The following is a 15860-nucleotide window of genomic DNA, read 5'->3' as shown; positions in this document are numbered from 1 at the left end:
ATCACCTTGATTTCATTCCTTTATTTTTTCCTATCTCATTTTATCCTAATAACTGGTATTTAATAGAGGCAATAACTTCTTTTATGAATGACAGCTTGTGAAAATGTTTGTGTTAAATTAATTTTAAAGGGTGGAAAATATTCTAGATTCTCTAGCTGTTAATAATATCCTTTAGTTGATTTATGTATTTATTCACCTTTATCAAGCACAACATTCCAAGGGCTCAGAGCTCAGTTCCCAGGAGCCGGCCACGGGCTGGTCCTGAAAACAGGCCTGTTTTGGGATCTGAATGATTTGAGCAACCAGGGCTGCTGAGTTAACCCTTTTCTGCACAACCTTTAACCAGACTGATTAGAAAAAAAAGGAAATGAGCACAAATTACCAATATTAGGAATATAAGAGGGGTTCACTGCAGATGTGTTAAAGAGCTTAAAAGGATAATAAGGGAGCAGTATGAAATAACTTCATTTCAATAAATTTAGCAGCTTAGAAGAAATGCATAAATTACTTGAAGGACACAAACTACCAAAGCTCACTCAAAAAGAGACAGATAACTTGAATATTGTATATCTTTTAAAAAAATGTGTCTGTGGTTAAAAACCTGCCCACAAAGAAAACCAGGTGGCTAGTTTTCTCAGCTGGCTTCACTGATAAATTTTACCAAATTATTTAAGAAATCATAATAATTCTATATAAATTCAGACTATGCAAAAAGAGTGACTACTTCTCCACTCTTTTTGGGGGCAATTATTAAGTACCCTGAAACAAAAACCAGATGAAGACATTACAGGAAACCTACACCAGTATCCCTTTTGAATCTAGAGCAAATATCTTCCACAGAATGTTAGGAAATCAGCCTTACATTATATAAAAAGGATAATACGCTGTGACCAGTGGGGTTTATCTCAGGAATATATCACAACATTTGAAAAAAGTAGTCAGTGTAATTTGCCATATCCTAAGATTAAATAAAACCATAAGATCATCTCAACAAATGCAATAAAAAGATGACAAAATTCGTCACCCATTCTGATAACTCTTAAACAAGCAAAAAGAATAGAAGGAAACTTCCTCAACTTGATAAAGGGCATCTACAAAAACCTACAGGTAAAATTGTACTTAAAAGTAAAAAACTGAAAGCTTTTGCCCTAAGCTTGAGCACATCACCACGCATATTCATAATTGTGCAGGTGACCCTGACTAATGCAATAATGCAATTTTTTAAAAAGAGCATAAAGATCATAAGTGAAGATGTAAAAGAATCTCATCTGCAGTTGACAAACTCTCTAAAAAGTGCTGTTAGAACTATTAAATGAGTTTAGCAGAATATAAAGTCCAAGTATAAACCAGTTGTATTTCTATAACAGTAATGAATAACTTAATTAAAATTTAAAATATCATTTATAGTAGTAACAAAAATATGTAGCAATCAAGGAAGAATTTATCAAAAAATATGTGAGACCTGTATACTGAAAATCCCCCAACTGCTGAAAGTAAAAACCAAATAAAGAGATATCCATATTCATGGATTGAAAGAATCATTATTGTCAAATAATTATTGACAGATTATTATTATCCATTCTCTGAAAGTTGATCTATTGATTCAATTCAAAATGCCAGCAGACTTTTAAGAATTGAAAATATAATTATAAAATTTATTTGAAAATTTAAACAACAGACCTAGAATAGCCAAAACAATTTTGCAAAGGAAGAACAAAGTCAAAGGAATTTTGTCATCTGATTCAAAACTCTTTGTAAAGTTTTAGTAACCAAGACAACCTGGTATTCTCATAAAGGTGGATATGTAAGTCATAGATCAGAAGAGACTCTAGAAATCGACCCAAATGTGTATGGTCAATTGATTGTTGACAAAATTGCCAAGGTACATCAAAATGAGGAAAAGGACAATCTTTTCAACGAATGGTGCTGGGACAATCAGATATACGTATACAGTATTACAAACTGACTCTATCATGTTCATAAATTAAATAGAAATGGATCAACGACCTAAAAAACATAAGAGCTAAAACTATATAACTTGTAGAAGAAACAGGATAAAACCTTGGTAACCTTGAGTTATAAATAGATTTCTCAGGATACAAAAGCATGAACCATAAAAGAGAAGAGGGATGAACTGGGTTTTGTGAAAATTCAAAACATTGCCAAGAAAATGAAAAAGTAAATTATAAATTGAGAGAAAGTATTTGCAACACACTGTCTGATAAAGTGTATTTAGGACATTGTAAGGACTGTCAGAACTCAATGATGTGAAACAGCCTTACAAAAATGGACAAAAGATTTGAACATTTAAGCAAAGAAGAGATACAGGTAGCAAATAAGCACATGTAAAGATTTTCAGTGTCATTAGTATTTAGGAAAATGCAATTAAAGAAAATGAGATACCATTATACACCTGTTACAACACAAAAAGATGAAAATTAACAATGTGGAGTGCTGACAAGTGTGTTAAGTAACTAGAACTCATACATTTGGGAGTGTGAACTGGTACAGCCACTTTAGGAAGCAGTTTGACAGTTGTTTAAGAACTTAAATGTGTACTGACCATATAGTATATCAGTTCTACTAGTGGGTATTCACTCAAGAGAAAGGAAGACATATAATATGCAAAACTGGAAATAACTCAAATGTCCATTAATTGGTATATGGAGAAATAAAATGTAGTATCTCTCCACACAATGGAATACTGCTCAGTAATGCAAGGGAATAAATTACTATAATCTCCACAACATGTATAAATCCCAAAGCTTTAGGCTGAGAGAAGGAAACCAGACGCAAAAAGCTATATACTATATGATTCCATTTATATGAAATTCCAGGCAAGTCAAAATTACAGTGATAGAAAACAGATCAATGGTTGAGCGGAGCCAGGACATGGAGGGGTAGGAGTTTACTTTGTAAAAGAACATGTGGGGTGATGGATGTTTAACATCATGATTGTGGTGGTGTCACAGCTGTATACATTGCCAAAATTCATTTAAGTATACACGTAAAACTGGTGAATATTACTGTACTTCACATAATTTATTGTTATGTCTCAAAAAGTGGATTTAAAAAACAAACTAAAGCAAAAATCCTAAATGAGGCACGGACGGTAAAGATAAAAGGATGGGCAAAGATATAATAGAACATGAACAAACGTATTTCGGACACTTTAGAATTCAGTGATAATCCATGAAATATGAAATACCATGAAGTAGACCTTTTTAAATTATAGTATGACAAAACTAGAAATCAGTAACAAAAGTTTAAAATTTATAAACTACTCGAAAATGTAAACACTGTCTCATGAAGTTGTTAGCAAGACAAAGGAAATCCAAACCACAAAAACAGGAATTTAAAAAGTAATGAAACTATCAATTCAGTGCAATGGAATTTTGGGATGCTACCACAGATGCTCTGGGAATTGTATTTAAAATGATGTTATTAGTACAAAGGTTGACAGATCAGTGGAAGAGAGTAAATAAATAAACTGAGCCTCATCTATTTAGCTTCCCCAGGGTTTTGTTTTCAAAACCATAGTTCTTTTTTCTATTTCTAATTCTTGGTTATCTTTTTCCAGTTATTGGAGTGTCCTCACAGTTTTTATCAATTGCCACTACGTTTCTGGTTCCAAGAAAATAGAGAAATTTGCATTTGCCCCATTTTGACATAATGGAAATTCAAGGTTATTAGGTATGACTGTGTTCATAGAAAAACAACAAAAATAAGTTTCTGAAGAGATTAGCAATGACTTTCCTTGTGTGAGGGAACCCAGGATTGAACTTTGGGTCTTCTTTTTCTAAGTAATTTCTGAATTTTTTTTTACTATTTTTAATTTTTTGTTTTCTTACTGTTTTAAGTTAAGCATATATTGCTTCTAGAAAAAGAACATGTGAAAATAAACTTTTTTTTAAGAGAGAAAATATTTTTATTAGATTTGATTAGGAAAGATTTTTTTGAGGATATGGATTCAGAATTTATCCTTGAAGAATAGATAGAATTTGGAAATATATTTTAGGTAAGCAGAAGAGTCTTGGAGATGGTAAAATATTGGATATATAATGGGTTACTAGTTCTTCTAGCATTTTCCCACCTTTTCACATATATTAGATATTTTCTAACCACTTTTAAGCATGAGGATTTTCGAAAATTGAACTTCAGTCTTCACTGGTAAGCTCATCCATTTCTGGGAGAATTCTTCATTTTGGTATTGGCTTCCATCTTATAGCACTTCGGTTTTGCCCTTTCTGGTTTTTTTTTTTTTTTTTTTTTTTTTTTGTTTTTTTTTTTCCTTTTGCGGCACGCACGCCTCTCACCGCTGTTGCCTCTCCGGCTGCGGAGCACAGGCTCCGGACGCTCAGACCCAGCGGCCATGGCTCACGGGCCCAGCCGCTCCATGGCATGCGGGACCCTCCCGGACCGGGGCACGAACCAGCGCCCCCTGCATCAGCAGGCGGACTCCCAACCACTGTGCCACCAGGGAAGCCCGTCCTTTCTGTTTTTGAACACATCTCTTAAGCTTTTATTTCTGTTGTTTGAAATTTTAATTCTAACATCTACTTTTTTTTTATCTCATACTTTTGAATTTCTTCATTATATTAATTCCACTTCTTTTGAATTATTTTATTTATGCTATTTATTTTTCTTCCTTGTTAATTTTTCTGTTTTATTGGATTTGGTGGCTTTTCCTTCATTGTGCTGCTTTCCTTCCGTGTTTGTTAGTTGTTAGTCATCTTTGTATTTGAAAATTTTTCTCCTGTCTGTTGGTTGTTTTCAACATAGCCTGCTTCTGCTGTTGGTGAGGGTTGTACCTACCTAAAACATGAAGCCATATCTCTGTATTCAGCTGCTTTGATCTCTGGGTGAAAGTCACCATGTAACACGAACAGAGGAGGAAGACAGAGCTGTCCCTCCCAACTCCTCAACTGGTCATCCTCAGGCTTGTCCCTCTTCCTGAATTACTTGATTCAGCTTCTCCAGAACCAGCCTTTTCTCTGGAGAAGTCTTTTCCTATGTGCTGTGGTTTTCTCTGGTAGTTCACTAGATCTAATCCTGCCTGTTTTTTTTTATCCTTGGGGAATTTCTCAAAATGTTTATTTCATTACTAGTAACATTCGGTTTTGATTTCTAGCCTGATTGTCTATTAAAAATATCTCTCATTTTAAATAATTTTGTTTGTAGAAAGAGGTACAAGTGCGTGCTTAGTCTGTCATTTGATCTAACTTGATAATATTTAATACTTAGCAGCATTTTCAGTGATACATTTGGACTAATTGCAGAGTAATCCTAGAGCTATAAACCTTTGGTTTTTGAGTGTAATTATGAAGCAAGATAAATGACCCGTGTGTGTTTTCTATTGGGAAACATGAAATGGTTTAACCATGGCTCTTTTAGCATTTTCACAAATATCTAAATTAGAGTATGGATCATTCTGCCAAAGAGGAAGCTAGCATTTGAGATTTGAGCAGTTAATTCACTTCTGAAAAGTCATTAAGTACTTTTTCCTTTGTTTACTAGTTAATTCATTTGACCTGAAGTTACTCTCAAGATTGCTAATCTAACGCTGGGAGAATAACTAGGAAAACGCTCATCAGATGCCGTAGAATGGTGTCACAGTGCTCAAGTAAAAAGGGAAATAATCCTCCCAGTATTACACATTGTGGAACACTTGTCATTATTTTTATCTTCACGTAACTAAACTGTGCTTAGCTGAAACTTTGTTATTGTATCGTCTTCTCCTAGCTTGATGCAGTCAGAAGCAATCTTCAGAAAATCAGAGAAACTAAAAGTGATGATATAAGTGCTGCTAACGCTAAGAACCCAGGGAAGAACATGCGAGTCACTAAAAACAAACCAAGAGATCCGCAGCCAGCAACTGAAGATCCAGATAATGATGTTACTGTGGAGGACGACAAGCAAGAAAAGGCAAATAAAAAGGCTATAAAAACAGCACTCCAGGTGACAACACAAGAAGTGGAGCCGGAAACTCCTGAGAAGAAGGCGGATGCAACACCCCAGAAAGCACGGACCAAGCCACTGCCAGGTGTCACTCGTGAGAAAAGTGAGAAGGCCAAGGAAGGAGAAAATAGTTTAGATGAGGAAGAACTGATGCAAGTATACCAGCTCCAAGTAGCTGAAGAAATGGCAAAGGAGATTAAGAAGAAAATCCAAAAGAAACTCAAGGAGCAGTTGGCTTACTTTCCCTCAGAGACTTCCTTTCCTTCAGATACTTCATTGTATGATGACAAATTGAACGGTGAAAAAAGAAAAAAGAAAAAAAAGAAAGTTCCAGTCCTGTCTAAATCTGAAACAAGGTATGTTACATTGATAAATATAAAATGTCCTCTTAAAAAAACACTATTATTTTCAGCTTTTCAGTGATACCTGTAGTTTTGTTACTGAGTCTAAGATCATACTGCTCGCCGCATGACAGGCCAATAATCGAGAGATGGGTTGCTGGGGCAAGGAATGACGGCTTTATTTGGAAAGCTGGCAAACCGAGAAGATGGTGGGATCGTGCCCCCAAAGAACCATCTTGCCTGAGTTAGAATTCAGGCTCCTTTCATACTAGAAGGGGAAGGAGTAAAGTCAAACACTTCCTGGTTCCCATCAGCCTCCAGAGCCTCCAGAGGGGATATGTTAATTTCTTCCTCCCTGCAGTCATTCACAGGTGGGCCTGGTCAGGATGTTTCCTGTGAGCTAAACAAAGGTATTTTAGCTTAATGCTCATTACCTGGGAAGCAGGGCTCCCAGAGATGGGCCATTATGTATAATTTAAGCTTATAGGCAACATCCCTTTAGTGATTAACTTGTAATAGAATACAAAAGGTTCTTCCCTATTACATTTTCACAAAGAAAATGTTTAGTCCTCCTTTTGGACACATAGCCAGTACAATACTAACGGCTAACCTTTATGTGGCCCCTTCCTGTGTGCTTAATGCTTTACAAGGAATACATGCTTTTCCCCTTATAACAACCCTATAAGGAATAATATTATCATCCTGTTTTGCAGGTGAGGAAACTGAAGGGCTTAAGTCACAGAACCAGTAAGAAGCTGAGCCAGAACCTTGGCAGTTTTGCCTTAAGAGTCTTTACCCTAACTATTCACATCTGCTTATTAAATAATTGAAACCTAAGTAGCCCCTTTATTGAGCTACAAATGCCTGTTTGGATATATGAAAATAACATTTTCCCCTTAGTTTACAAATAACATTTACTCATTGTAGAACACACAGACACAGAGAGGAAAACAAAAGTAATCCAACCGTACAAAGATAATCACTATTAGCAATTTTGTATTCCTTTAGTCTTTTTTTTTGTTTTTTGTTTTTTTTTTGCGGTACGCGGGCCTCTCACTGTTGTGGCCTCTCCCGTTGCGGAGCACAGGCTCCGGATGCGCAGGCTCAGCGGCCATGGCTCATGGGCCCAGCCGCTCTGCGGCATGTGGGATCTTCCCAGACCGGGGCACGAACCTGTGTCCCCTGCGTTGGCAGGCGGACTCTCAACCACTGTGCCACCAGGGGAGCCCTCCTTTAGTCTTTTTTTATATACAATGCTTATACATATATGCTTACATATACAATGTGAGCATCTGTGATTATATTCATATTTATATGTCTCTCCTTGGGGAAAACAAGACAAAAAAAAATCTTTTAATTACTGTGATTAAATTTGTTTTTCATAATCTACATCTGGATAAACAACTTGAGGTGGGAACAGTCTGTATTTGACTATTCTCTGGCATTCAGGGTCAGTTTCCCTTAATGTCCTCATCTAAAAATAATTCCCTTCTTATCAAAAGCTAGACAACCAGTTGTAGCAAAGAGAGGGCAAATAGAGTTGCTAACAGGGACACGTTAGCATATGAATTAATTATCGGTTGCCGCATTAAAAAGTTACCCCAGAATTTAACAGCTCAAAACAACAAACATATATTGTCTCACAGTTTCTGTGCCTCAGGAATCTGCGCATAGCTTAGCTGGGTGCCTCTGACTCAGGGTCTCACAGGCTACAGTCAGGATGTTAGCTGGGGCTGCAGCCATCTCAAGGCTTGGCTGGGGGAAGATCTGCCAAATGATGCAGCTGTTGGAAGACTTGGATTGATCCACTGCTAAACTCACTCATATGGCCATTAGCAGGTCTCAGGTCCTGACTGGCTTTTGACCAGAGACATCAGGTCCTTGCCACATGGACCTTTTCATGTGGGCTACTCACAACAGGGCCACTTGCTTCCCCCAAGCAAGGGCTCTGAGAGGGAAAAAGCAAGACCAAAGTCGCAGTCTTTTTGGAACCTAATCTTAGAAGTAGCACCAATTACTTTTCCTATATTCTGTCTATTAGAAGTAAGTCGCTAGGCCCAGCCCACAATCAAGGAAGGAGATTACACAAAGATATGAATATCAAGAGGCAGGGATCATTGGGGACCACCTTAAAGGCTGCTTACTACAGTGTGCCATAAATCCTATTTCTTCTCATAACTACCATATCTGTTATGAAGTGTAAGTCATACTCAGTAAGATCAGTTCATGAGTTTTAAATAAAACCATGCTTTACATGACAACAGCATACAAAGGGTAATTGTTCTCTTTAAATAATAGTATTTGATGATGTGATAAAATAACATGGCTTTCTGGAATGACTAGTTTGAAACATTTCTTTACTCTTTATTTCTCAACCTCTTTTTTTGAAATATGACTAAATATATTGTAAGTCAATTTTTGATTATTAAATGCAGATTTCTTTTTTACTTGATAAATCACAAACTTTAATAGGCTGGTTTCTCTTTACAACTCAGTATGCTTCTAGGCTGCCACCCCTTGCCATTTAGTAGTTCATGTGATGCATATTTTAATTGTAATAATAGCCTTCTGAAAATTCAGTGACACACCAAACGTTGGAAAACACAAGAAATTAATTTTTACATAGAAATCAAAGGTTGACTATCTGAAGCCTCTTGAAAACAGAACAACCAAAATGAGAACACTTTTTTTGCTTTTAAATAAAGTAATTTAGAAATTTGTTCATTATTTATTTACTTGGCAGTAGAGTGAGGATGATTTGACAATCCTATGTAAAAACAGATCCATCGATCATAAAATACAATTTCACTTTTCGCTGGAGTTTAGAGATGAGTTTAATGTGGCTCATGGGGTATATAATGTATCACCAAGCGTAACTGAGTACACATAATACCTAGTTTGGCAGCCAACCATTTTAGTGTGTAAGAAAATGTATGTATCTCCCAGCAGGAAATAATACTGATTTTAGGATTATCTGTGCCTCTATTCACTGTTTACTTTGCTGCACAGTAATAATAATAATGGTACATTTCCAATGGCTTGAACTTGGATTATATTTGCAGTACATTGATCATCTCTGATGACCCAGTTGAAGGTGAACAAAAGAAGGAATCTCCAGTTGGAGCAGTTACTTCAGATTCTCATCAAGATGATGAAATAAGCTCAAAGGAACAAAATGTAGAAGACAATGTGCAAGATGATGCAAAATCCAAACTGAAAAAGAAGAAGAAGGCTAAAACAGGTTTGTTACCCAAATTAAATGAAAAATGTGTGCCTTGGTAAGAATAACTTGATTCTAGGACTGTTAGTCCTTAAAACTAAAGAAAATCTAGTTCCAAAGGATATAATTGAAAAAAATCCAATATAGAACATTTGGTACTTACTCTTGGATTCGTCCAGATTATAACATTTATTTATAACTGTGGACCTCTGTGATGAGTTAGTCTTACTTGAGTCATCTCTAATTAACGACTTGATTCACCTCTAGAATGACATTGTCTTTGTTGTTGCTACTGTGCCATAGAAGATTTCTTCTTTATGTTATTGCCCCTAAATAATTAAGACTTACAGCACTGAAAGCTATAAAATGGTCAACAGCCGATAAACATTTCAGATGTTAAAGCTGCATCCCTCTGTCAAACATGGTATCTTCACAATTTCTCCTAATTCAGCTTCTCTCCTTCCTGCCCACTTTTCATTTTACCTCTTGCTTTCTACCCTCCTCTTTACTCATTTCATTTTTCTTATTTTTCTTTACTTATTCTTGCCTTTTTTCTGCTTGTTACATTTCTTTTTTTTTTTCTTTTCAATTCCCATTTAACTGCCCAAAAATTGGGACTAAAATAGGCAATTTTAGACTTTATGGTACTTATTCATTGGATGATGCAATTTATGGTGTTTTGTGGTTCCATAATTAATTTTTTAAAAAGTAAAATGTACAAGTATACTACTTAGTGAATTTTCACAAACTGAACGTGTCTGTAAAGTCATCATCCAAATGAAGAGCCAGAGCATCATTAGCACCCAGAAGCCCCCACAAGTTCCCTTCCTGTTCATTATCCTACAGGAGTAAACGCTGCCTTTTCATCTAACACATAGCCAATTTTTCCTGGTTTTTCTGCTTTAATATAAATAGAACAATAAATACTGTGCTCTTTGTGTCTGGCTTTTTTTGCTCAAAATTATTTTTGTGAGATTTATACTGTTGTTGCTTGCACTTGAGCTTAGTCATCATCAGTCCTGTTTTTGTGCTGTGTAGATACCCGTTGTGTGAATATACCACAATTAATTACCTATTCTGTTGATGGACATTTGAGGTGTTTCTAGTATTAAGCGATTATAAATAAAGCTATAATGAACATTCTGTTCACATCTTTGGTGAGCACATGTATACATTTTTCTTGGGCACATTCTTGGCATTCTTGCTATGCCATAGAGTATGTATATTTTTCACTTTAACAGGCACTTCTCCCTTTCCAAACTTGGGTTACCAATTGATACTAGCAGTATTTGAGAGCTTCCATTACTCTACATCTTCACCAATATTTATATTGTCAGTGTTTTAAAATTTTAGTGATTCTTAGGAGTGTTTAGTGATTATTCCCTTTTGACTTTGATTTGATTTCCATGGTAACTAGTGAAGTTGAGCATCTTATTCATGTTAATTGACTACTTGGATTCCTTCATTGTAAATTTGTTCACATCTTCTGTGTATTTTTTTAAGAAATGGAATTGCCTGCCTTTTTCTAGTTAATTTGTAAGAATATTTTATATAACTAGATAGCAGTCTTTTCTCAGATACAAATACATATATATATTGCAAATATCTTCCCACTCTGGGTTTTATAATTTTTCTCCTACTGGTGTCTTTTGAAAAACGGAATTTAAAAATTTTATATAGCCCAGTGTATCCATTTTTCCCTTCGATGTTAAGTGCTTTCTGTGATTTTAGAGATCTTTCCCAAGTCCTGAAGATGTTTCGCTGTATATTATTTTCTAAAAGTTTTTTTGTTTCACTTTTCACATTTAGATTTCCGGTTTATCTGGTATTGATTTTTAATAGTGGTAGTGGTCCAGACCCATTTTTTTCTCGTATGAATATATAATTGACCTAGTACCATTTACTGAAGAGAGCTTTTCCTCTGCATTTCAGTGTCACTTTTATCATAAATAACATGACTGTGTAAGTGGGTCAGTTTTCACTAGTCTCTATCCTTAGATGGTTTGCACCAACACCACCACCATGTCTTAGTTCTATAGCTTTATAATAGGTCTTTCTGTTAATAATGATAGTTTTATTGCTTCTTTTTTAGTTCTTATGTCTTACTCCTTATTCTTACCTTGATAACACTGGCTAGGACTTTGATTACAGTGTTAAATAGAAGTGACAATAACAAGTATCCTTCTCTAGCTCTCAGCCTTGGGGAAAGCTTCCATTATTTCACCACTGACTGTGTTGTTTGCTATAGGTTTTTTTGTAAATACCTCTTGTTGGATTAATTACCGGCTACTCCTAATTGGCTAATAGCTTTTGTTATTATTATGACTAGTTGCTGAATTTTATCAGGTGCTTTTTCTGCATCTATCAACATAATCATATTAATTTTCACCCTTTTTTCTATTAATGTAGTTAATCGTTATTTGATTATTAAGCCATCTTTATGTTTCTGGCAGAGGTGGGGGGCACCCACTTTGTTGTGGTGTATTAGCTTTCTTTTTTAAAATCTATTATTGGATTTGATTTGCTGATACTTTGTTAAGGATTTTTGTAACTGTAGTCATGAGAGAGATTGGTTTGTACTACGCTTTCTTAAAATACACAGAGTTTGTAATACCAAGGTTTTGGTGGTCTCAGAAGGAATTGGGAAATACTTCCCTTTTCAATTCTCTGTAAGTATTTGTATAAATTGGTGTTACGCCTTCCTTAAATGTTTGAAGAATTTACTAATAAAGCCTCTTAGGCCAAGGTTCTCTTTGTGGAAAGAATTTTAAATCAGATTTAGTTTTTTTCATAAATACCAGACTCTTCATATTTTCCGTTCCTTCTATCAGCTTTGATAGACTGTATTTTTTGAGGAATTTGTCCATTTAATATGGATTTTCAAATTTTGTATGTCTATAGTATCTGAAAGGGTTACCCCTTGATATTGGTAATTAGATTCCCTCTATTTCTTCATTAGTCTCAGGATTTTCAATTTATAAATACTTTTAAAGGACCAACCTCTAGCTTTCATTTCTATCTATTATACATTTGTGTATGATTTTGGTAATTTCTTCTATCTATATTATTTCCTTTTTTCTACTTTCTTTGGGTTTGAGTTGCTGTTGATTTCTAGCTTTACAGGTGGATTTTTTAAGATTTCAGTCTTCCTTTGTATGCATCTAACGCATTAAGTTACCATCTAAGCACTACTTTATCTGCATCCCACAAATTTTTGATACGTTCTGTATTCATTATCATTCCATAAAAATATTTCCTAATTTCTATTTAAATTTCTCCTTTGATCATTCATTATTTAGAAGCATATTGTTTAGTTTCAGGCAGCAGGTGATTTTCTAGTTATCTTTTTTTTTTTTTTTGGTTTTTATCTTCCATGGTTGTCAAAGAACATATTGTGAACGATTTCAATCTTTCGAATTTATCACAGCTTTCTTTATGACCACCTTATGATTGATTTGGTAAATATGCCACGTGCACTTGAAAAGAACATGAATTCTGATGTCATTGGGTGCGGTGGTGTCCTGTGTATGTCACATCAAGTTTATTGTGTTCTCATCTTACTGATTTTTTGTTTTTGTCTGCTTATTGTATTAGCTACTGAGACGCGTATTAAAATTCCCACTATTTTGCATTTCTGTTTTTATTTCTGTCATTTTTTTCTTTATATATTTTGGAGCTATGTTATTGAATATATATACGTGCTTAGGATTGTTATATCTTCCTGTCAAATTGACACTTTTATTATTGTCTTAGTTCATTCAGGGTGCTATAACAAAATACCATGACTGAATGGCTTAAACTATAAATATTTATTATTCATGGTTCTGGAGGCTGTGAAATCCAAGATCAAGGTGCCTGCAGATTCAATGTGAAAGGGGCAAGAGAGTTCTCTGGGTTCTCTTTTATAAGGGCACTAACCCCATGCATGAAGGCTCTACCCTCATGACCTAATCACCTTCTGAAGGCCCAACCTCTTAATACTATTTCATTGAAGGTTAGGATTTCAACATATGAGTTTTGGGGAGTCACAGGCATTCTGTCTATAGCAATCATTATGCAGTGTCCTTCTTTATCTCTGGTAACCATTCTCCCTTAAAGTCTACTTATGGTCTGAGTTTGCATAGTACATTTTTTCCCTTCCTCGTTTCTCCAGCATCATCCACAGTGTACCCCTAGGTGGTGCCAACCTGGTTGAGAAAGGACAGACTTGAAACCTGTGCTTGGTTCATGGTCTCCAGGTCTAGGCAGGGCTTGCCAGTACTTCATTCCTCTACTAGCCCCTAGGCTCCCTGTGTGTGCCTTCTTTGTACTTCCTTTGTTTGGGCCACAGTATGTCTGTATTCCTTTCCTTTTTGCCTTCACCTCTTTTCTTCTCCTACTCCAGCACATGTGGGGTCTCAGCCCCCAGGCTGTGAACTCCTTGGGGACAGGTGCCCAATAAATGTGAAGTGCTCTTGTGCCTCCCCCAATATCCTCTTGTTTGCGACCTTTCTGTGTCCTTATGTTTATCACCTCACTGTTAGTTTTTCCATATGACCTAAGTGGTTTTTTGTTTGTTTGTTTTTTAATTTTATTTATTTATTTATTATTTTTGGCTGTGTTGGGCCTTTGTTTCTGTGTGAGGGCTTTCTCTAGTTGTGGCGAGCGGGGGCCACTCTTCATCGTGGTGCGCGGGCCTCTCACTGTTGCGGCCTCTCTTGTTGCGGAGCACGGGCTCCAGACGCGCAGGCTCAGTAGTTGTGGCTCATGGGTCCAGTTGCTCCGCGGCATGTGGGATCTTCCCAGACCAGGGCTCGAACCCGTGTCCCCTGCATCGGCAGGTGGACTCTCAACCACTGCGCCACCAAGGAAGCCCTGACCTAAGTGTTTTATGTTTCTTATTCTCCTTGCCTTCTTTTGAATTATTCAGGTCACTTTAAAAATTTTGTTCCCTCTATTAACTTATTAATTACACATATTTCTACTATCTTTTAGCTGATACCCTGAAGAACATTAAGTTTATTCTTGACTTATTATAGTCTAATACAAACTAACTCCCTAACAAAATACACTTCCCCAACACTACTAAAACCTGAGAATAGTTTGACTCCATTTGGATTTTGTCAGGTGCTTTCTTTCTCTGCATCTATCCCCCCTCCTGCCTTCTAGGTTCTTATCCTGTATTTTAGGCCTATATATATTTTAAACTTCACAGATGTTACAGTTACCATTTTTTGTACAGTTGATATTAATTTATATTCACCCCCAAATTTACTTTTTCCTTTATTTCCATTTTTCCATTTTTCATCTGCTTGAAGAATTCAGTTTATTCTCTCTCTTAGTGCAGGCCTGCTAATTCACTCAGATTTTGTTGTGTTAAAATGCCTTTACCTTCATTTTTGAAGCATATTTACTAATATATAATTTTAGGTTACAGGAAATCATACAGTTGTCTTCTGGCTTCCATCATTTTTGTTCCCAACTGCAGTCTTATTTCTGTCCCTTTGAGGGGACTGTTGTCTTTTTTTTCCCTCTGGCTGCTCTTTAGATTTTCCTTTTGTCTTTGGTTTCAACGTTTTATCATGCTATGCCTAAATATAGCTTTGATGGAATTCACCCTGCTTAGAGTTTACTGATTGATATCATTTATCAGTTGTGGAAAATTCTTAGTCATTATTTCTTTAAATATGGCTTCTTCATCATCCTCTCATGTTTTTCTAGATTATAATTTCACAAACTCTTTTGAGTTTGTCCACATGTTTCTTATGTTTTCTTCCCCCATATTCTTTTGTTTTTTTTCCATTATGCTTTGGTTTGGATATTTATATTGATTTTTCTTCTAGTTCACTAATAATGTCTTCCTTTGTGTCCAGGATGCTTTTAGGCACATCCATTGAATTCTTAATTTCAGACATTATATTTTTCAGTTCCATAATGCCTGTTATTTTTATGACTTTCAATTCTCTGTAGAAAGTCTCTATTTTAAAAAATAATTTTGTCCATCTTTCCTGTGCTAACTCCAGGCTGAATCATCTGTGGGTCTGCTTCTGTTTTCTGTGTTTTCTCTTGGTTATCGGTCATACAGTCTTGCCTCTTTTATGTCTAGTAACTTTTTTATTATATGCTGGACATCGTGTATAGAATCGCAGAGGCTCCAGATGATTTTATCTTCCACTAGAGAGGGGTTCCTCTTTCCACTTTTAGGCAGACAGGGTGGGCAACTGATTTCAACTAATCTGAGCTAAGTCAGATCTGGGTCGCAGTTTTGGTAAGACTCTTATCTCTGATTTGCCCTGTTCCTAGGCTGTGCCCTTCCAGGTGTTTCAGATTGAGAGCCTGGCAGGTATTTGTCTTGTCCACCC

The 15860-nt window shown here is 35.9% G+C and overlaps 1 protein-coding gene across 11 annotated transcripts in view; it reads left to right on the top strand.

Moving 5' to 3' along the window:
• Nucleotides 1-15860, top strand: part of AHI1 (Abelson helper integration site 1) — a 212064-nt gene that overhangs the window by 13727 nt on the left and 182477 nt on the right. For all 11 annotated transcript variants that reach the window (XR_003793672.1, XR_003793671.1, XR_003793673.1 and 8 more), the window contains 2 exons: nt 5743-6314; nt 9362-9540. Coding sequence is in view for 8 of the 11 variants with exons in the window: in XM_029223601.1 (XP_029079434.1) it covers nt 5743-6314; nt 9362-9540 (751 nt within the window). In the remaining 3 variants the exon portion in view is untranslated. The remainder of the gene's footprint in view (nt 1-5742; nt 6315-9361; nt 9541-15860) is intronic.

The sequence above is a fragment of the Monodon monoceros genome, unplaced genomic scaffold (genome assembly GCF_005190385.1).
Source record: "Monodon monoceros isolate NGI ecotype Baffin Bay Population unplaced genomic scaffold, NGI_Narwhal_1 Super_Scaffold_15, whole genome shotgun sequence".
Lineage (NCBI taxonomy): Eukaryota > Metazoa > Chordata > Mammalia > Artiodactyla > Monodontidae > Monodon > Monodon monoceros.
The sequence above is the reverse complement of the archived record's forward strand: the minus strand, read 5'-3'. Positions and strand labels throughout refer to the sequence as shown.